Source organism: Thalia democratica, chromosome 4, assembly GCF_965202585.1.
Source record: "Thalia democratica chromosome 4, ktThaDemo2.hap1.1, whole genome shotgun sequence".
Classification (NCBI taxonomy): domain Eukaryota; kingdom Metazoa; phylum Chordata; class Thaliacea; order Salpida; family Salpidae; genus Thalia; species Thalia democratica.
The window spans coordinates 50170273-50188354 of NC_139168.1; the positions used below are offsets into that span (position 1 = coordinate 50170273).

General features: G+C 25.3%; 2 protein-coding genes across 3 annotated transcripts; both read left to right on the forward strand.

Moving 5' to 3' along the window:
- Positions 1 to 7153: 7153 nt before the first annotated feature.
- On the forward strand, positions 7154 to 8753 carry LOC145833715 (zinc finger protein ZPR1-like). The gene has a single exon (XM_082940868.1). It carries the CDS (start codon positions 7171 to 7173, stop codon positions 8503 to 8505), a length of 1335 nt encoding a protein of 444 aa, XP_082796994.1. The 5' UTR covers positions 7154 to 7170; the 3' UTR covers positions 8506 to 8753.
- Positions 8754 to 8767: 14 nt separating this feature from the next.
- LOC145833716 (uncharacterized) lies at positions 8768 to 15508 on the forward strand. Of its 2 annotated transcripts, none has more exons than XM_082940869.1 (9): positions 8768 to 8892; positions 9252 to 9365; positions 10607 to 10705; positions 10817 to 10896; positions 11225 to 11409; positions 11741 to 11833; positions 12580 to 12708; positions 13943 to 14174; positions 15113 to 15508. In XM_082940869.1, the coding sequence occupies exons 1-9, from the start codon at positions 8824 to 8826 to the stop codon at positions 15297 to 15299; spliced, it is 1188 nt and encodes a 395-aa protein (XP_082796995.1). In that variant the 5' UTR covers positions 8768 to 8823; the 3' UTR covers positions 15300 to 15508. The 2 variants fall into 2 exon arrangements, with proteins under 2 accessions (XP_082796995.1, XP_082796996.1); XM_082940870.1 differs by having other exon boundaries at positions 13943 to 14130; positions 15113 to 15283.
- The last annotated feature ends 2574 nt before the right edge of the window (positions 15509 to 18082 follow it).

The following is an 18082-nucleotide window of genomic DNA, read 5'->3' on the forward strand; positions in this document are numbered from 1 at the left end:
GTATTGCAGAACATCAAGGTTTAAAACACAGATTTTCACTAAAAACAACAAAAGATTATCTTAATGCTAATTAGTGATTAATGAGATTAACAGAAGTAAAAAAAAAATCTACGCAAAAACAATTATTAATTTAACTCTAATACATACAAAACTAAATTGTCAGTCAATTAAACAAATAAAAACACTTTATAATCAAAATTTTTTGTTTACGTATTTCCGGTTTGTTTAAGGCCATAGGGGGGGTTGACACTTTTTTTTTTTTAAAGATTAACCTTGGCTTTTCTATGAAAGCTTTAAGTACAAACTATAGGCCAGTTTTATAAAATTCAAAAATTTCAATTAACTTTTGAGATATTTTATTTTTTGTAAAATTTTATTATACAAACGTATGGACATCAAATTTTTTGGAGTCATTTAAAGTCATTTTTGGAGTCTCCGAAATTTAAAAAAGTACTAAAATCTAGCTTCTTCATTTTTCAAGCAATATTTTTCTAATTTTCAGGAAATGTTTCTTATATTATAAGAAAAAAACTTTACTTATGATTTTTAATAATATAGAAAATTAAAAAATAAAAAAAAAGTCTATTTTTTCAAAATAAAAGTCTTTTTTTTTCAAAAAAAAGTATTTTTACTTAAAATTTTACAAGTCCAAATAATTTTTTTTTTGTTATTGTATAAAGATTAGACTGTGAAAGTCTAAAGAAGATTGCTTCAAAAAATGTAGGAGGAGATAGATTTAAATGCAATAGCCTTTTTTCACTGTTTTAGTTTTTCCTTCCCATAGGGATCCTGTTATGCGTCCCGACTTTGATTGATCATATCTGAAAAAATAATTTGAAGTTTTTCAAACAGTAAAAAGCAACTTGAAGCTTAGTAAAAACTTTATAAAATAAGAGCAACTTGTAAAAAACATGGTTTCACCCACCCTATGGCCTTTACACATTTAGGTAAATGATCTTTAACTATTATTTTAAGATGCCTGGAAATCTGACTAATATAACTTCTTTAACATAAGCAGTTAAATCTATATACAACACAACTTTTATCTAGGTTGTTTATTGTGACCTTGAGCTTCAATCTTAAAACTAGGTTTGAAACAAATATTACTCTGGGTTTTATCAGATTGTGTGAGATCTAAGTACTTTCTTCTCATATAACTGATATTTTACCCAAATATGGTAATTTAAGAACCACACACCTAACCTAGATAAAAGTTGTGTTTTGTATAGATTTAACTGCTTCTGTAAAAGAAGTTATATTGATCAGACTTCCTTTAAAACAAGTTATAAATGATTTTTACCTAAATGTGTATTAAATTTCATGAAAGAAAAGACTATTTTAAACTTTTAGAAAGTCATAAGTTATTTAGAATATATTTTATATCTATAGTAACATGCAATTGAAATGGCTTTACATCAGTAATATCTTTCTAGCTAGCTGATTCCACACATTTTACATTCAAAATTTAAAATACTAAAAGTAAAAACAGTAGAATGATTTGCGTTTTATATTAGAAAAAAAGTACAATTTTACAGACAACATTTGCATATTATGTGTAATAATGACATCATAATACATCAAAAGCAGTTGAAATGTCTTTAATTTATGCCTATAATTATAAGCTTTCATGTAAGGTATAAATTATAAGTCTAGGACATGTATAATTGATTTTATTACTTTTTAAGTCAAAAAATATGTGATTTTTGGGCAATGAGTTTTTTTTTTGATTTTTTTTTAGATTCTTCTTAATGAAGCAAAAACACATCCGGATCATATCTCCTCATAAATTTTACAATATGACAAAAAATGTGCTGTACTCCCTACTCCTAATGTAAGTTTTATTGACATGTAGGCCAGTCTTGATATGTGTGGGGTGGAGCGCAACAACATAAACAACCTCAACTATTTTATTTTATAAAGGCATAGGGGGTAAACACTATTTTTAAATTTAGTTTTATTTTTTACATAATTAGATAAGCTACTTGTTAAAATTATTAAAATTGGATGTAACTTTTAAGATATAAGCAATTTAAGTTAGAGCCTTGAATAGGTTCTTTATGGGAGGCGCTAACTAAAGGGCTAAAATAGACTGTTTCATTAAAAGTCTATCTCCTTCTTTAATTTTTGAGTAATTGTTTTAAAACTTTCTCAGAGTAATCTTATATAAATTTTAAACAACTCATACCAAACAGATTTTTTAACTTTTATAAAAAATAAACAAAAAAAAATTTTTGGTCATAAATTTTTTTCTATACTATTTTTCAAAAATACTTTTCCTACAAGTTGTCTGTAATATTGAAAACTACACTTTCTGAAAATATGAATTATATTGCTAGAAAAATAAAGGAGAAGATAGAACTTTTGTAAATTTTTCAAAATTTCAAGAAAAAACAACCTTGAAAACTTTGAAAACCTTTGATTCCATACAGTTGTATAGGAATTTTTTACAAAACTTGTTATATCTCAAAAGTTAATTAAAATTTTTCTGTTCTATAAAAGATTTTAACCCTCTATGCCCATTTGTTCAATAATTTATACTCAAAATAATTATTAAACAACAGAAAAAAGTATTATTTAAGTTAGTTTATGTTGTTTTGCTCCACCCACGTGCTGCCACTGGTGGGTGTTTTGTTTAGAATAGATCTACAATGTTTTGAATAATTTCTTTTTAGTTTTTTCCAAAACAAAGCAGTCGTCAAATGAAAGATATTAAGGTGGAAGGGGGTTCATTTTTTTTATAGTTAACATTGCTCTCATATGAATTAGTATAAACTACAAGTCAATTTATAGAAATAAAATAAAAAAAATACTTCGAGATATCATAATTTTTGTAAAAAGTTTCAGATACAAACATAAGTACCACAACTTTTTTATTGTCAGTTTTCTTGGAAATCTAAAAAATCTTTCTTTTAGGATTGTCACAAACTCAGGATGTTTTGAAATACTTAAAAATTTCATGGAGGCTCAGGATAAGTCAGGGTATTTAAAAATTTTTCTTAACCCTCATGAAGATTCAGGACAGTTTTGACTTCATATAAACATCTCAGGATATTTTTAAGATTATTTTTAAATCTCTGACATTTTTTTTTCTAGATCTAGAATGAAATTTAGTTTATCAACTTTGGTATTTAGTTATTTTACATTACCAATTTTGTTCAACAATAATTTTCATTAATTTTAAAATGATTATTTAAAAATATTCCGCCTTGTTGCTAGTCTTTACTATTCTTAGAAATAACATTGTTTTTTGTTTTAAATCTGAAATTAATATTTTTCATGATTTAAGTTAGTTCGTGCCAGTGAGTACTTTATGTAATAAGATTAAAGATGGTGAATTAAAGTAAAAAATAAACTATTTTCTATTATATATAAAGTTAACTAACATGATAACATAAATTATTAACACACTTTGTTTTTAGTCTCAATTGATTTAAATTTTTAACATTGAATATTTGAAAATATATTTTTTATACGTTTAGTGTACATGTAATACAGAACCAAACGCATACAGCCTTCATTATAATTATTCAGAAGGAAAATGAACATGAGTTACAAGTCTTTTTTAACTTTTTTTTAGGATTAAAAAAAAAAAACTCAGGATGACTCAGTGCAGTTTAAGATCAGAAAGGGTAGTTTTTTTTTGACTCACAAAGTGGCTACCCTGGTACAAGGTCCATAACTTATATTTATTGAATTTTATTGTTAAACTATTTTTTGTATTTCTTTTAGCTGAGAATTAGCAAATAGTTGTGTGTATAGCAGTATAGTTATTAAAATAAACCTAAAAAAACACTAAATTTGAAACAAATAAAAATTAGTCTGTAAAGTTTCTGGAAAGCTGCTGTAAACAACAAATAAATTTTTCTTAAAGTTTTTTATGGAAAACTATTTTTTTATATATTTCAGAAGACCTAGTGTCATTTAAAATAAGATAAAAAATTAAATGTTTGTTAAAAAGACATCTACTCATGACCATGTTGGATTGCTTGTTATGTTTGTCACAATGTTTTTTAAATTGCTTCGTGATATATGTGTATCTCATTGTAAAGTTCCAAAAACAGTTGCTACAAAGAAGAAAGAAAATCTTTGGTGGAACACAATTTTTTCACTAGCACATTCAATTGGCTGCAGTATGATTATTTCTTATTGCTTTGCTCAAGAACATTGGAGTTTTACGAAAGATTTAATTAATCATTACAGCATGTTTTCTATGATTCCATTAATATTTAGTTGTGGATATTTCCTAGCAGACACTTTTGATATTTTGATAACAAGAGGTTTTGTTAAAGAATTAGGGATTCTTCTTCACCATTTTGTGATGATACTAGGAATTTCAAAAGGTTTAATTACCCGACAATTTGTCAATGCAATATGCTTATCTCTTATTGCTGAGTACAGCTCTATCATTTTACATGTAAGAATGTTAATGAAAATGAGTGGTTATTTTGTTGGAGCAAATAAATTCATTTACACTATTGTTTGTTATGTGAATTGGATATCATTCGGTTTGATTCGCTTTAGCACAATTTCTTACCTCTACAGATTTCTATACAGTGTTCTAGACCAATTAAGTACTTTTGACAAGTATTTTTACTTTACTACTGGTTCTCTCATTGCGATCATCAATTCTTACTACTTTGTGATTTTATTTAAATCAGATTTCTGCAAAAAGACACAAAAAAATGATTAACAGTTTTTGTTTTGTATGATTCTTATGTTGCTATTGTTTAAATAGTTATTTTTTGCAATTAAGTGAATTTTTACCTCAATTTTACATAATTTTATAGTTATACTTAGTTTTTAGTTCCTTCTAATAAGTATAGAATAAGTTATAACTGTGTACTACTAAACAAAAGTTTGTGTTTTATTCAAGATAAGTTCTAAACATATTTACTTATACTGTGTGACTTTTTACTAAATAAGGTTTTGTTTTAAAGTTACTTAATAATTTAAAAAGTATCATTTAAAGCAATAGGTAAAACTAACCTTCTTTTATTAAATTTATTGGTTAACATTATACAAGTACAAAGACTAGTAAATGTTAAGTTACATTTTAAGTTGGTTATTTATATAAATTTTTCCTATAGTAAATTAGTAAACCAATTTATTTAATGGTAGTTTTCTTGAAATTTTCACAATCACTTATAACTTATCTTCATTTTTATTTTTTAAGCAGGGTCCTCAAATTTATAGTAAAATTACTGGTTAAATAAATACAAAGTTTAAGAATATTAACAATTAATTATTTAAACGCCTTTTAGCTGAAAGCTATACGACAATTAAGAAAAATTTTTTAATTTTGAAATTACTTACATAAAACGAAAGCTTTTAAGATAGTTGCCAAGGAGATAGCTTTTTAATGAAATAGTTTTTATTCACTATTTAGTTGCTTCATTTAAAAAGGAGTTCAGACAAGAGTAATTTTCATCCTTTATATTTTAAACTAGAAACTTCATTAACTTAAAAAAAAAATGTTTGATTAGAAAATGTAAAAACAGTAGTTTGTAAATAGATGGTCGATGATGAGTTAAGAAGTTAAAACTGTTTGTCCTTAGTTTAACGATGTATGTTTATTCATGGTTGTTTAAAAGTTTAGTTTTTCAAACCAACTCTGGCTGACTCCTACTGCTTTTTATTGACTCATTTTTTTACTTAATACAATCAGAACTGTATTAAAAGCGTACTGATAAAAGTAGTTGTTTTTTAAGATTTTACAATACTAATAGGTTTTGCAGCACACAATCTGAATAACATGATTTAGTGCTTTTTTTTAAACTTCATTGCAAACATTCTTAAACTTTGCTGCATTCAATGTTTTCAAAAATCATAATAAATCTGAATAATATATATTTATCACTGTTTTTAAGTTGGAACAGATGTTGAATAATGTATAAAATAATTATTTAAATGTTACCTTTATAAACGTTTTGTTTAATTATTAAAAAAAAAAATTCAGTTTTATATACAATTAAATGATGACTAAAATAAAAACTAATAATAACAATAATCATATATGTTTTATTCAAGATAAGTTCTAAACATATTTACTTATACTGTGTGACTTTTTACTAAATAAGGTTTTGTTTTTAAGTTACTTAATAATTTAAAAAGTATCATTTAAAGCAATAGGTAAAACTAACCTTCTTTTATTGAATTTATGTAGAAGTTGGTTAATATTATACAAGTACAAAGACTGTTAAGTTAAATTTTAAGTTGGTTATTTATATAATTTTTTCCTATAGTATATTAGTAAACCAATTTATTTAATTGTAGTTTTCTTGGAATTTTCACAATCACTTATAACTTATCTTCATTTTGATTTTTTAAGCAGGGTCCTCAAATTTATAGTAAAATTACTGGTTAAATAAATACAAAGTTTAAGAATATTAATAATTAATTATTTAAACGCCTTTTAGCTGAAAGCTATTAGACAATTAAGAATATATATATCAGAAATAAAAATCGTATAAAAAGGACTTCTAAGTTTTCTCTCATAAAGAATTACATCTTTTTATCTAATTACATAACATCTAATAACATATAAATATATGTTGTAACTAAAATTACTTATCTATTATAATTCTAGCTAATATTTTTTAAATACACATATTTGTTTTTATTCTTTTTCGCAGTACTTATTTTTTTAGACTCCTGTGGAACTGTGTTAATTGTTGAACACAGAGAAACGTTTGTCAGTTGAATAAATCAATTACTGTGCAAATTGTAATTTAAATGTGTAAATAGTATTTGAAATAAAGTATTTTATAAATGCATTATCTTTGATTGTTGAAAAAACAATATTTGTTCATTGTATTTGGTTAATTAATAAATTTAAAAGCTAAAGTGCATCTATTTTTTCATAGTTTATTAAAATTAATTTATAATTGTAATTTCTCTTGACTTGTTCACTAAATCTTCAATATACAAATATTTCCAAAAATAAAATTTATTTAAAGAAAGCTTACTTTTTTAAACCTTGTTGTATTTGCTATAAAATGTTGTACTTAATTTTGAATATATAAATTATAACATAAACTCAAACTTATTTTTTATGTTTCTTACAAAGTTTGTTTGAAACAGTTTTTACTTTTTTGTATAATGAGGTTTTTTATCATGTTAGCATAAAAGTTAAAAACTTTTTCTCTACAGCTAATCGAGTTTCTATAAAACATGTCTGAGGTTGATGGTTCTAACCCAGTTAATTTTGATCTGTCAGCTGATACAAACGAAGGAGTCACTGCAGTGGAGTCTTTGTGCGTTCAATGCGAGGAAAACGGTGAAACAAAGTTCCTTTTTGTTAATATTCCATTTTATCGTGAAGTTATAATAAGTTCCTTTTATTGCCCACATTGTAATTGGAGTAATAATGAAATATCTTCAGCTGCAGCTGTTATGGACAAGGGAGCCGAGATTACACTAAAAGTGACTAAGACTGAGGACTTGAATAGACAGATTGTTAAATCAGACTCAGCCACTTTTAAGATTGAAGAAGTAGGTTTTGAGATTCCTGCTTTCACTCAAAAGGGCACACTTTCCACATTAGAAGGTATTATCAGTAGGGCTATTGAAGGACTTCTGCAGGATCAACCCGTGAGAAGAATTATGCATCCAGAAGATGGTAAAAAAGTTGATGAATATGTAGAAAAACTGAAACATCTTTTGAAAGTTGAGAACCCCTTTACCATTTTGCTTGATGATCCTTCTGGAAATAGCTTTGTTGAAAATCCTTATGCTCCTAATGATGACAAAAACTTGAAAACTCGCTTTTACAAACGCTCTAAAGAACAACAGAATGCTTTGAAGCTAGAAGTTGAGCATGAGCAGCCAGAAGAAGAACCAGAAATTTCTCTTCCAGCTCCATCTAAAGGTGAAAAGTCAGGAGAAGCTTTGGATATTACAAATGAAGTTGTGAGTTTTAGGATTCCTTGTTCTAGTTGTGGTGCAATGTGTAACACAAACATGAAAATGGTGAAAATTCCTCATTTTAAAGAGATTATAGTTATGGCCACAACTTGTGACCTGTGTGGGTATCGAACTAATGAGGTTAAGAGTGGATCAGGATTTGAACCAATGGGAAAGAAAATTACATTTAATTTCAAATCTGAAGATGATCTCAAGCGGGATGTATTAAAAAGTGAAACGTGCAAGATACTTATTCCACAAATTGAACTAGAAACTGGAGCAATGGCGCTCAGTGGAAAGTTTACAACAGTTGAAGGGTTACTGGTAGACCTTAAGAAGTTGTTGGTTGAAAAGAATCCGTTTGTAAACGGAGATAGTTCACAGTCAACAAAGCTGAAAGAGGTTGGATCTAGAATAGACAACTTTGTTTCAGGTAAAGAAGCCTTCACACTCATTTTGGATGATCCCAACAGCAATTCTTACATTCAGAGCTACAACGCCCCTGATCCTGACCCGAGTTTAAAAGAAGAAGTTTATGAAAGAAGCTGGGAGCAAAATGAAGAATTAGGTTTGAACGACATGAAAACTGAAAACTATATGTAGAATCACTAGAAGTATTTAATATTATTTTAAAGCCTATGTAAATTGCACTTATACCTATAAGTATTTTAGATTAATATTTAAAAAATATGTTTGTTTTATATATGAAAAATTATTGAAATTGGTTGTGTACTTTTTTAAACACTAGTTTACATATTATTATAAAAAATACTGGGCAAGAAAGTTTTTAAACAACAATTTTTACTGAAGAAGTAATCTTTTTTATCTAGCTAATTCGTGTAGTACTCAGATCTTTAGACATTAACTCTTTTAGTTTGTGATTATATAATCTAATTTTAAATAAGTAAATAACTGAAATTGATGAGCAATCCAATTGATAATTCAATACATGAAAAGGATGTGTTAAAAACCATTGAAAACTTATATGACGTAAGTAATTTAAGCAAGCTTATATTTTTGTTTAATTGTATGATGTAAATTTAAATGAAAAAGTTAAAACAACACATTACATAACTATTAAAGTTTATTTTAGACTATTTCAGTCCATAAAAAAACTTAAATAATAATAAACAAATGTTAAATGAAATTTTTGAGATATCAAAATGATTAGTTTGAAAATAAATTTTCTAATAAAATCAGTACCGAAACAATAAATTTAAGTATTTTTATTACTTTATAGATTGTTCAACTATTTCATTATATGAAAAAATATAAACAGTATCAGTTTTTAAGACCTTATTAATTTGTTGAACAACTTCAATATTTAAATATTGACAAATAAACAACAGTTAGTTACATCAAAAGAACAACTACAAGAAAAGTATCAACCAATTGAAGAACAACTTAGTCATGATATAGAGTTTAATCTAGGATTAATACAAGATACTATGCTTGAAAATGATGTTTGTTAATTTATTTTTGTTTGTTTTTGTTTTCTTAAATTTTTGCTATTCAATTTTTTAAACATTTAGCCTTATATGGCACAGTGGGCTGAAAACAGGGTTCAAGCGGCCATTTACTATATTTTTTTTTTGCTAAATAAGAAATCAAACTAAGTATTAAACATAGTTCAATAGAACTTAATTTCTTCATTTCAAGATTGGTTTTATTTATTTTCTGCCGTAAGTATTTAAGAAGTTATGTAAGTTTAAACCCAACCAGTTTTTGCCTTTCACAGTGTTAAAACAACTCAAAAATTTTCATAGTTTTCGTCAAAGAGTTACAAAAAAGTACTTGAAATACTTATTTAGAAAACTTTTTAAACCATTTTTTTAATTGGTATAATATTTATCAAAAATAAGATAAATTTAAAAATAGTAAAAATTGAATATTTTTTTTATTAACAAAAATTGTTTTTTTTTAAAAGTAAATAGGCATCAAAATATCGCTTGTATAAACCTAACAAAATAGTGATAAACCAATCGATAGATTAAAAAAAAGTATATAGATTCCTTGTCATGTTTGCATAAAAATTATATAAAATAATATAATTGATGGGTGTTTTAAGATAATTTAACTTTTAAAAATACCCTATTTTGCCCTAAAAACATCAATGAATTTTCGGAAAGAGTAGCAGTTTTTTAAGTAAAAATTGATATACTTTCTTTTTATATAAACAAACAATTTTGACTTTTTAAATTAAAACTAAACCAAAAAAATTCTAAAAAAAGTATTTGTATAAAAGTTTTTAAGGTGTTTTTTAGCAGTTGCTGTAAGCCTTAGTTTTGAAATAAACTTTAAGATTATTCGAGTTAAATTAAAGCTTCAGAAGAGCAAAAATTTGCTACGTTTAACCTGACGTAGTTTTTAATATACATGAAGCAGAACATAACCAAACCCAGTTATTAAAAGAAAAAAAAACCTAGCTCTACACATTTAAATTAAACTCTTGGTTTAATTTTTTGGTCACTCAAAATTCACTTGCTAGCCCACTGTGTTATAAGTTGGTTATATTATTGATATTTAAAATCTTTGAAAATACAGTATTTATTTTTTTCAATTTTACCACTTCATACTTTTCAGTTGTAATTATGAATTAAGTTGCAGTAATCAAGGTGATGACCTAAAATAATTGTTCATTTAGTTATAATTATTGTATAAAAGATGAACATATTTAACATAATATATGACAAACAACTTTTAGAGTGTTGCTCAAGTTTTAATGGAACAAGGACGCATCATAGTTTTTATAAAAATTTTCAATCTAGCTGTGAATGGTGTTTGGAAAAATTTACGACTCTTGGTACGCAGTATTTATAAGCTGTTTATAGTTTAACTTCAATTTATTTACCACATACTACGTTTCTTTAAATATTTTGTATATTTTAATAATAGAGTAAAAAATATTACACAGGAAATGTCACTCGGAATTCTTGCAAATTCGGCCTGTTATGAAAATCATAGGGATGTGCTTTCTGCAGTTCCAGAACTTAGGTTTAATTTTGTATATAGTAATATTTTTCTTCTTCATTTGTCTTTATTTTATATAAAATTAAGTTCGTATTTTAGTTTTAAACAACTGCAAATCCTGAATAATATGGTAGTCTTTGTAACAATGCATCACTGGATTTATGAGAAGTATTTGATATTATTTAGAAGAATATATTGTTATGCATTTTTTAACCATAACTGTTTGTAAGTCATTTTTTAAAACGTTTTAAGTTGCATTAACGAAATTAAAGAAATAACTTTGTATTAGTTTATGTTTCTTAAGACAACATTATTTTTTTTCCTGAATACTAATAATTGTTTGTACTAACAGACAATATGCTTTATATATGTTATGTGAAAGAGATACTTCTATCCTATTAGAGTGCGTTCGATTTATTCATACCAATACAAGCTCTAAAGAATATAATAAATTTGGTGAATGGAAAGACACTTTAATGAAAAATAAAGAATTGTTTTTAGAAAATGTTGTTTTTATTTTAGAAAATTGCACAAATGGTGAGATTTTTGACAAAAGGAACACCATCCAAATGTAAAAGCTTAATTTATAAAATTTTATTACGTATAAAGATCATTAGTTTTTGGTTTTCAAATAGTTGTTAATTAACTTGCGTTTATTTGCATTCATAATATAAGTAAACAAGATGTCTCATAACTTATTTTATGTTATGTGTTTGAAGTTATACATACATATTTTTTTAAGTAAAAAGTCTTAGTTATAGTATTTTAATTTTAAAGTTTTTGTTTGTTATACAAATATCATAATAATCTATATAGTTAATGATAGGATTTAATAACAACAGTTTTTTTATTACAATTACTTTTGCAGAAGACCTTTTGTCGCGACTTCTTGGTTTACTTGATAATATACTGGATGTTGATGAAGATTTACTAGAAACTTTTTCATGTGTTGAACTTTTAGGTATATTTTTTTTCAATTATATGGCTTGAGTCTAAAGTTTTAACTAAATATATAGTTTATTGTTATCTTTACTTATAATAGTAATAATTAAATTTACACTTCACAAGTAAAGTTTTGTGAAATTAAAAAAGTACGTTGAAAAGTATAAAAAAAGCTGCTCATGTGAAATTTGACTTTATACACCCCTGTAATTTAAACATTTATGTGCTTGAAATTTTTTTATACATCACTAATCACAAAATCTTTTGAATATTATGTAAATGTTACTTAAAATATGTAATAATTTGATAAAAAACACACTACTTTTTTTTACATTACTTTGCCTTTTTTATATAAAAAATTCAGCCAATGGTTTAAATTATAAATAATTTTGTTTTTATTAAGGAATTTAGAATTTTAGAACTAATTCAATATCACTTACTTTGAAGTTTATAAAACTTCGTAACGTCTTTTAAATAAATTATTTATAGATAAATTTACACCACTACTTATACACAACTACGACGGAAAAGGTTTTTCCTACTAAATAATACTTAACTATCTATTTTTTTATTTAGAAACTGTGTTTTATATTTTGAAACTGACAAATAGTTGTGTTTTAAAAGCATAATTGTAAAAAAATTGTTTCAAAATTATAAACTAAGTTGATAGTAAATAAGTGCAATACAAAATTTACTTAAAAACGTAAACGTAAAAGGACTAAACATTTTAATTTGCCTCTATAACTAGAAAAACAATTTTTACAGAAGCAATTTTAATACCTCTCAAAGTATTTCTTTGTGACGGAAAGTTTGAAAGTTTTACACTTATTTATCGACCAATTCATCTATTGAATATATTAAATGTCAACGGTAACTTTTTCAGTTCATTAAAACGTTAGTTAAGTTTTATATCACTTTTTCAAGCATACATTTGGTATAACTGCTGTTTATGTTTTAAAGTTTGTATACATATTAAGAGTATTTTTTTTATGTTTTTAGGGTTATTTTTATTTAATCTTGTTGATTTTTTCAAAGACAGTTATTTAAAATAAAGAGCTTTAATCAATCTTCTCTTGGAAATTAGGTTGAATTACCTGAAAACATTCCACTATATTTAGTTAAACATATTTTTGCATTATTATTTCACTAACTTTTAATTGTTCTCTTGAAAATCTGTTATACCAAAGTAGTGGAAAATATCCCAGTACACAAATAGGAACAAAACACAATCAATTAAGGGCATAGGGGGTCCGACATTTTTTTTTTGCTAAAAATACATTGGATCTTATATGAAAGCTTAAAGTACACACTATAAGCTAGTTTTTCTAGAATTAAAAAATCTTGTTTAACTTTTGAGATATTGTAATTTCCACTACTAATTAATAAATTGGAGGTCCGACATTGTTTTTTACAACAACTAACAAAGACTCTTTTTGAAATCTTGGAGTTTATACTATCATATGGGTTGGCAGGAATTTGACGGTCGTGGGCCAAGTATCGAAAATAAAAATATTTGAGGGCCGCAGTTCTAGTTTTAGTTTTTACTCTTCATAGCAGACCCAAAATGTATAGTAAAATTTTCGATTTCCTATAAATTTTCCCTAAGACTTTTTTATTTCTCTATACTTCAAACTTTAAAACATATAGTGTAAATTTTATTTTTTAGCCACATTTGCATGCTCGCGGACCGCACTCTTACCCTTGATGAGCCTCAGCTCGCCAACTCCTGTACCAAAAGATGCTTTTCATAGAGTTAAAGAAATTAAAATAGTTTTTAAGATATCACCAGCTTTGTAAAAAAAATCCGATAAAACCGTTTTTTTTTTCGAGTACTTCATTTTGTTTGATTTATTTTATATTTTTATGTCTTTTCTTTCCATGTGCTTTTTGTTTAAGTGGCTCAGGTTCTGATTCCCGATTCAAACGATTGTATAATTAACTACAATGATAACTATGTGTATTTAAATAAAAAAGTTTTAAATATTTATGTTTGTTAAAACTGTTTTTATTAAATAAACTAGAGCTAAGTTGTATTTAAAAACATAGATATATAACCAATGAACTACTATAAATAAAAAACGTTCAAGTTAAAAAAAATACTGTGTTAAATATTGAAAAATATCAACAGTTGATACCTATGACGACATAATTGTTATTGTAACATCATTCTCTCACCGGTGCTTGACATGGCGAGTTTTATCGCGAGATAAGGAAAATCATACATTTGGTGATAGTTATATGAGTTGTGGAGAAGTTGCAACGCTCTCAATACTTCAAGTTGCTTCATGCGTGCTTAGCAAAAACATTCATGAAAAAGTAAATGAAGAAAAATCAAAAAAGTTTAAGAATACAATTGAACTGTTCGTTTTTTGTTAACAAAATAACAAACATTTATTCCAAACATTTATTCAAAGTAAAATTCATTCAACCTTTACTGAATAAACTATACTCATTCAACCTTTACATAAATAAATTATATATAAAGCTCTAAGTCCAATTGAAAAAAAAAATTTTGTACTAAAAACTTTATTCTAGTTTACAAATTCTATTTTTTTTAGCTAAAATGACCTTGAATTTAATGAAGATTTATTACAAAATATATTGGCTAATATTTAACACATGATTTATAAAAAACAAACTATTATGAATTAAGTATAGAATTTTGTTGAAACATATAGCTTTTGATAAATCAATTTTTTAAGTATACTTCTAATCTATACTGTTATAAAATAATAATAATATAAACTTTTTTAGGTTCCATAACAGCAAACTTCAGGAACGGGTTCTAACTTGGTCTAATTTTCAGTTTTAAATTTATTCTTTTCTATATAAATACAAAAGTTAACAATATGATTCCAAATAATTAAAATGGTATCTAGACAATTTTTTATTAAATTTTTTGCAAAGTTTAAAAAAAAATGTAGCGTTTTTTTGAAATATTATCGTAAAAATTTATTTTGTTTACACTCGGTTAGCTAAGTTAGAAATATGTTTACGATCATAAAAAAAAAGTATATTGTATAATAGTTTTGTTTGAAATTTCGCACAAAAGTTAACAAACAAAATATCTAGGTCCTATTTTATTAATTTGTAATCATATTGTTTAATTTTATATTATCACAGAAAATAACTAATATAAATTTGAAAATTGTATCGAGAGTCAGAATCCTTCTCCAAATTTCATTAAATTATCATTTATTCAAAAAGAAGTTTAAAATTGATAGTTGAGAATTTATGGATATAACATTGCGTTATTTTTATGTTTGATTAGAATAATAAAACTATTTAATATTAAAAGGTTTGCGGAACAAGTATTAGATATTAAAGGAATACTAGCAAATATTGAGATAAACTACGAAGATGATAGACCGTGGTCTGACGTTAGCAATGAACCATTTGCACAAAACATCAATGAAGTATGCAGCGAACTAATGCGAAGCGCTGATAGTGTTTTAACACATTTCAGAGAAAAACCAAACATTTGAAATTAGCTCTTTTGGTTTAGTAAAAAAATGTCTAAGATAAGGTATTTGGTGATCCGATCAAACATACAGTGTTTGTTTTTATAATGCTAGGTCTATAAAGTAGTTATAAATATTTATGACCAATTTATTTTATTGAATACTTAGTATGTAGATTACTACGTTATTTTTATTGTTTGACCAATCATGTTTTGTATTAAAATGTATTAAAATAAAACATTGATTTCTACCTATACTTCACAAACTTTTTATATTGTTGAATTAGTAGTTTTTATATGTTTTTTTTTGTAGTTTGTAAAAAAACAAAACTCATCAAATTTTATACGAATTTGTTTTTATAGTTTTATTATATAAAATCATAGTTTAAATGTAAGCTAAAATGATAAAAATAGCTTTTGTTCATGCACACAGATATGTTTATTCTAGTTTAAAAAGATTGTTTTTTGAAATATTACTTAAAAAATATTACAAAAATTTTAACAAGAGTTTTTCATTTGTAGAAATATAATTTATATTAAAATGATAAGGCTTCAATAACCTTCTTAAGGTTTATGAAAAAGTTAAAATTAAGATTAATCATTTTAAAATAAAAAGTTGTTACTTAGTAAATCGTCTCAATGAAAACATTTTAAAGTTTAAAACTTGTCTCAAATTAATTCAAAAAGCGTAGAACTGATATTTAATAGAAATGTTATTTTAGTTAGTGCTGAAGAGTGGTATACTATCAAAATCCACCTGCGTTCAAAATCCACCCACGTTCAAAACCCAACTATGTTCAAAACCCACCCAATATTTTTATCTACCTTCTTTATTTATTAATTTATTCTATATATTTTTTGCATTTTTTATATTTATTTTTCACCATCACTTTTACCCCTTACCCTCGATCGGTAAGTGGTTCTTAAACTTGATTGGGTGGATTTTGATCGGGTTGATTTTAAACGTGTCCCTTGAAGAGTACAAAAATATTTATTAGTAGTACTGGCAGTAATCAGGTTTCACTGCTGATCGAATTATCAAACTGCAATAATGTAATGAAATATTTATCAAATGTGTAAAAATTGGAACAAATGCATTTAAGTTTGTTTAAGAATTAATAATAAAATACTGATAAAATTTTCGCTAAGCGGACTCTGAAGGTGTTTAAAAGTTAGCCATTACTAAATACTCTAGACTGCACTTGAGTAATTTCTTTTGTTTAGTCAATAAACCATCATTTTTTCAGACAAACGATATTTAACATTTTTTGGTAAAACTAAATTTTCTGATAAATATGTGTACATAATGAGTTTTAATATAATCAAGGTCATAAAGTCTGTTGAAATCTTGTTGACTGCCGTACAGTAATTGGTTGATGACGTAAAATGTATCATACAATAATGATGATACCCAAGAAGCTTATGTTCAATTGTAATCTAATGTTTAAAATGTGACAATGAATTTTTTTTTTCTTTTTCGACTTAATTCAGCAACGGATAATTCAAATCTAAAGTAATTAGCACCATTTGGTTCGACTTTTTTCACGTATTTTTCAGGGCTATTATTCTCTATGGAACGACAAAATAATTGGTTTTAGGACCCAGTGTACGCAAAAACCGTTTGGTTATCAAGGTGTTAAACACTTGAATACAATTTAAAGTCTTGCCCAAGATTATTTAAACCTCGTGATTAAATCTAACGAATTATACCAATATATTGTAAAACAATCTAATGTCTTCCGCTAAAATTACTTTTGGTGGTCGTGCAATGCGCTTTTGTTCTACTTGAATGCTTAACCAATACATTATATAAATCTGAATGTTCTTAAAACATTATTACTTTATAAAAACATTCAATAAGTTTTTAAGTTTAGTTTAAATTAACCTATTTTATCTGCCTACTTACTAGAAACTTGTTATCACAGAATCTAAAGCGTAATAAGTATTTATATTAAGTATACAATGGTAAACTTTTGTTAGAATTGTTTTGTTTTATATACTACAAAACTTTGTAGCAGTTATTTAGTAAATTAATTCTTTTAATCAGTTAGTTAGTTATATTTAAAACCAAGTTTCATTGAAGTGTATAACTAAAAGATTGTATGCAATTTATAGATTATTAAATTAATCTTATTCAAAAGCTATAAGTTTGTTAACCTTTAAACTTGAACAATTAGAGTAAAGGGTTTTACAAAATTTCTTTGGAATAATACTATGACAGTGATAAAGTACAATTTTTAGAAGCAGAGAAAAAATACTAAGAGCTTAATGGAACAATAAAATAATTACATGAACTAAAAATTAATTTATTATTCTGAACTAGTTTTTGTTAGAAAATTTTTAACTAGTTAGTCATAAGATAGTGTTATATATTTAAAGGAGTGTTTAGAAAATATTTCTTTATAATTGTAATCACCAAACTATTATCATTAGCTTAAGACTTATACTTAAGCCTTAAGTTATAAGAAAAATATAAAATAAAAAACAAAAAAGACATGATAAAATAATTTTATTGGTATTTAAGTTATCCAGTTTAAATAAAATTTTCTCCCATATTCAGTTTAGGTGCACGACTATTCAAGTTGAGACAGTTCTAATTCTGGCAATACGAACTCTTAAAAAAACGTTTAAAGGACCACAACCTCTAATTGAAAAAAAAAACGTATGTTGGCCTTATTAACACATACAAACTGTTTATCTTTTTTTTTTAGTATTTTTATTTGAGATATGGCTAAAACATGTGTCAAAACAATTATTTTTTATTGATTTCCAATATTTTCATACAATAAGTTTTTTTTTCAACTTTTT

Excerpts from the sequence above, each read along its gene's own strand:
- LOC145833715 (XM_082940868.1), top strand. The coding sequence starts at position 7,171 with ATGTCTGAGGTTGATGGTTCTAACCCAGTTAATTTTGATCTGTCAGCT.
- LOC145833716 (XM_082940869.1), top strand. The coding sequence starts at position 8,824 with ATGAGCAATCCAATTGATAATTCAATACATGAAAAGGATGTGTTAAAA. Across the intron at positions 12,709-13,942 it reads CTTTTTCAGTTCATTAAAAC|TTGATACCTATGACGACATA; the intron begins GTTAGTTAAGTT and ends AAATATCAACAG. Across the intron at positions 14,175-15,112 it reads TTTAAGAATACAATTGAACT|GTTTGCGGAACAAGTATTAG; the intron begins GTTCGTTTTTTG and ends TAATATTAAAAG.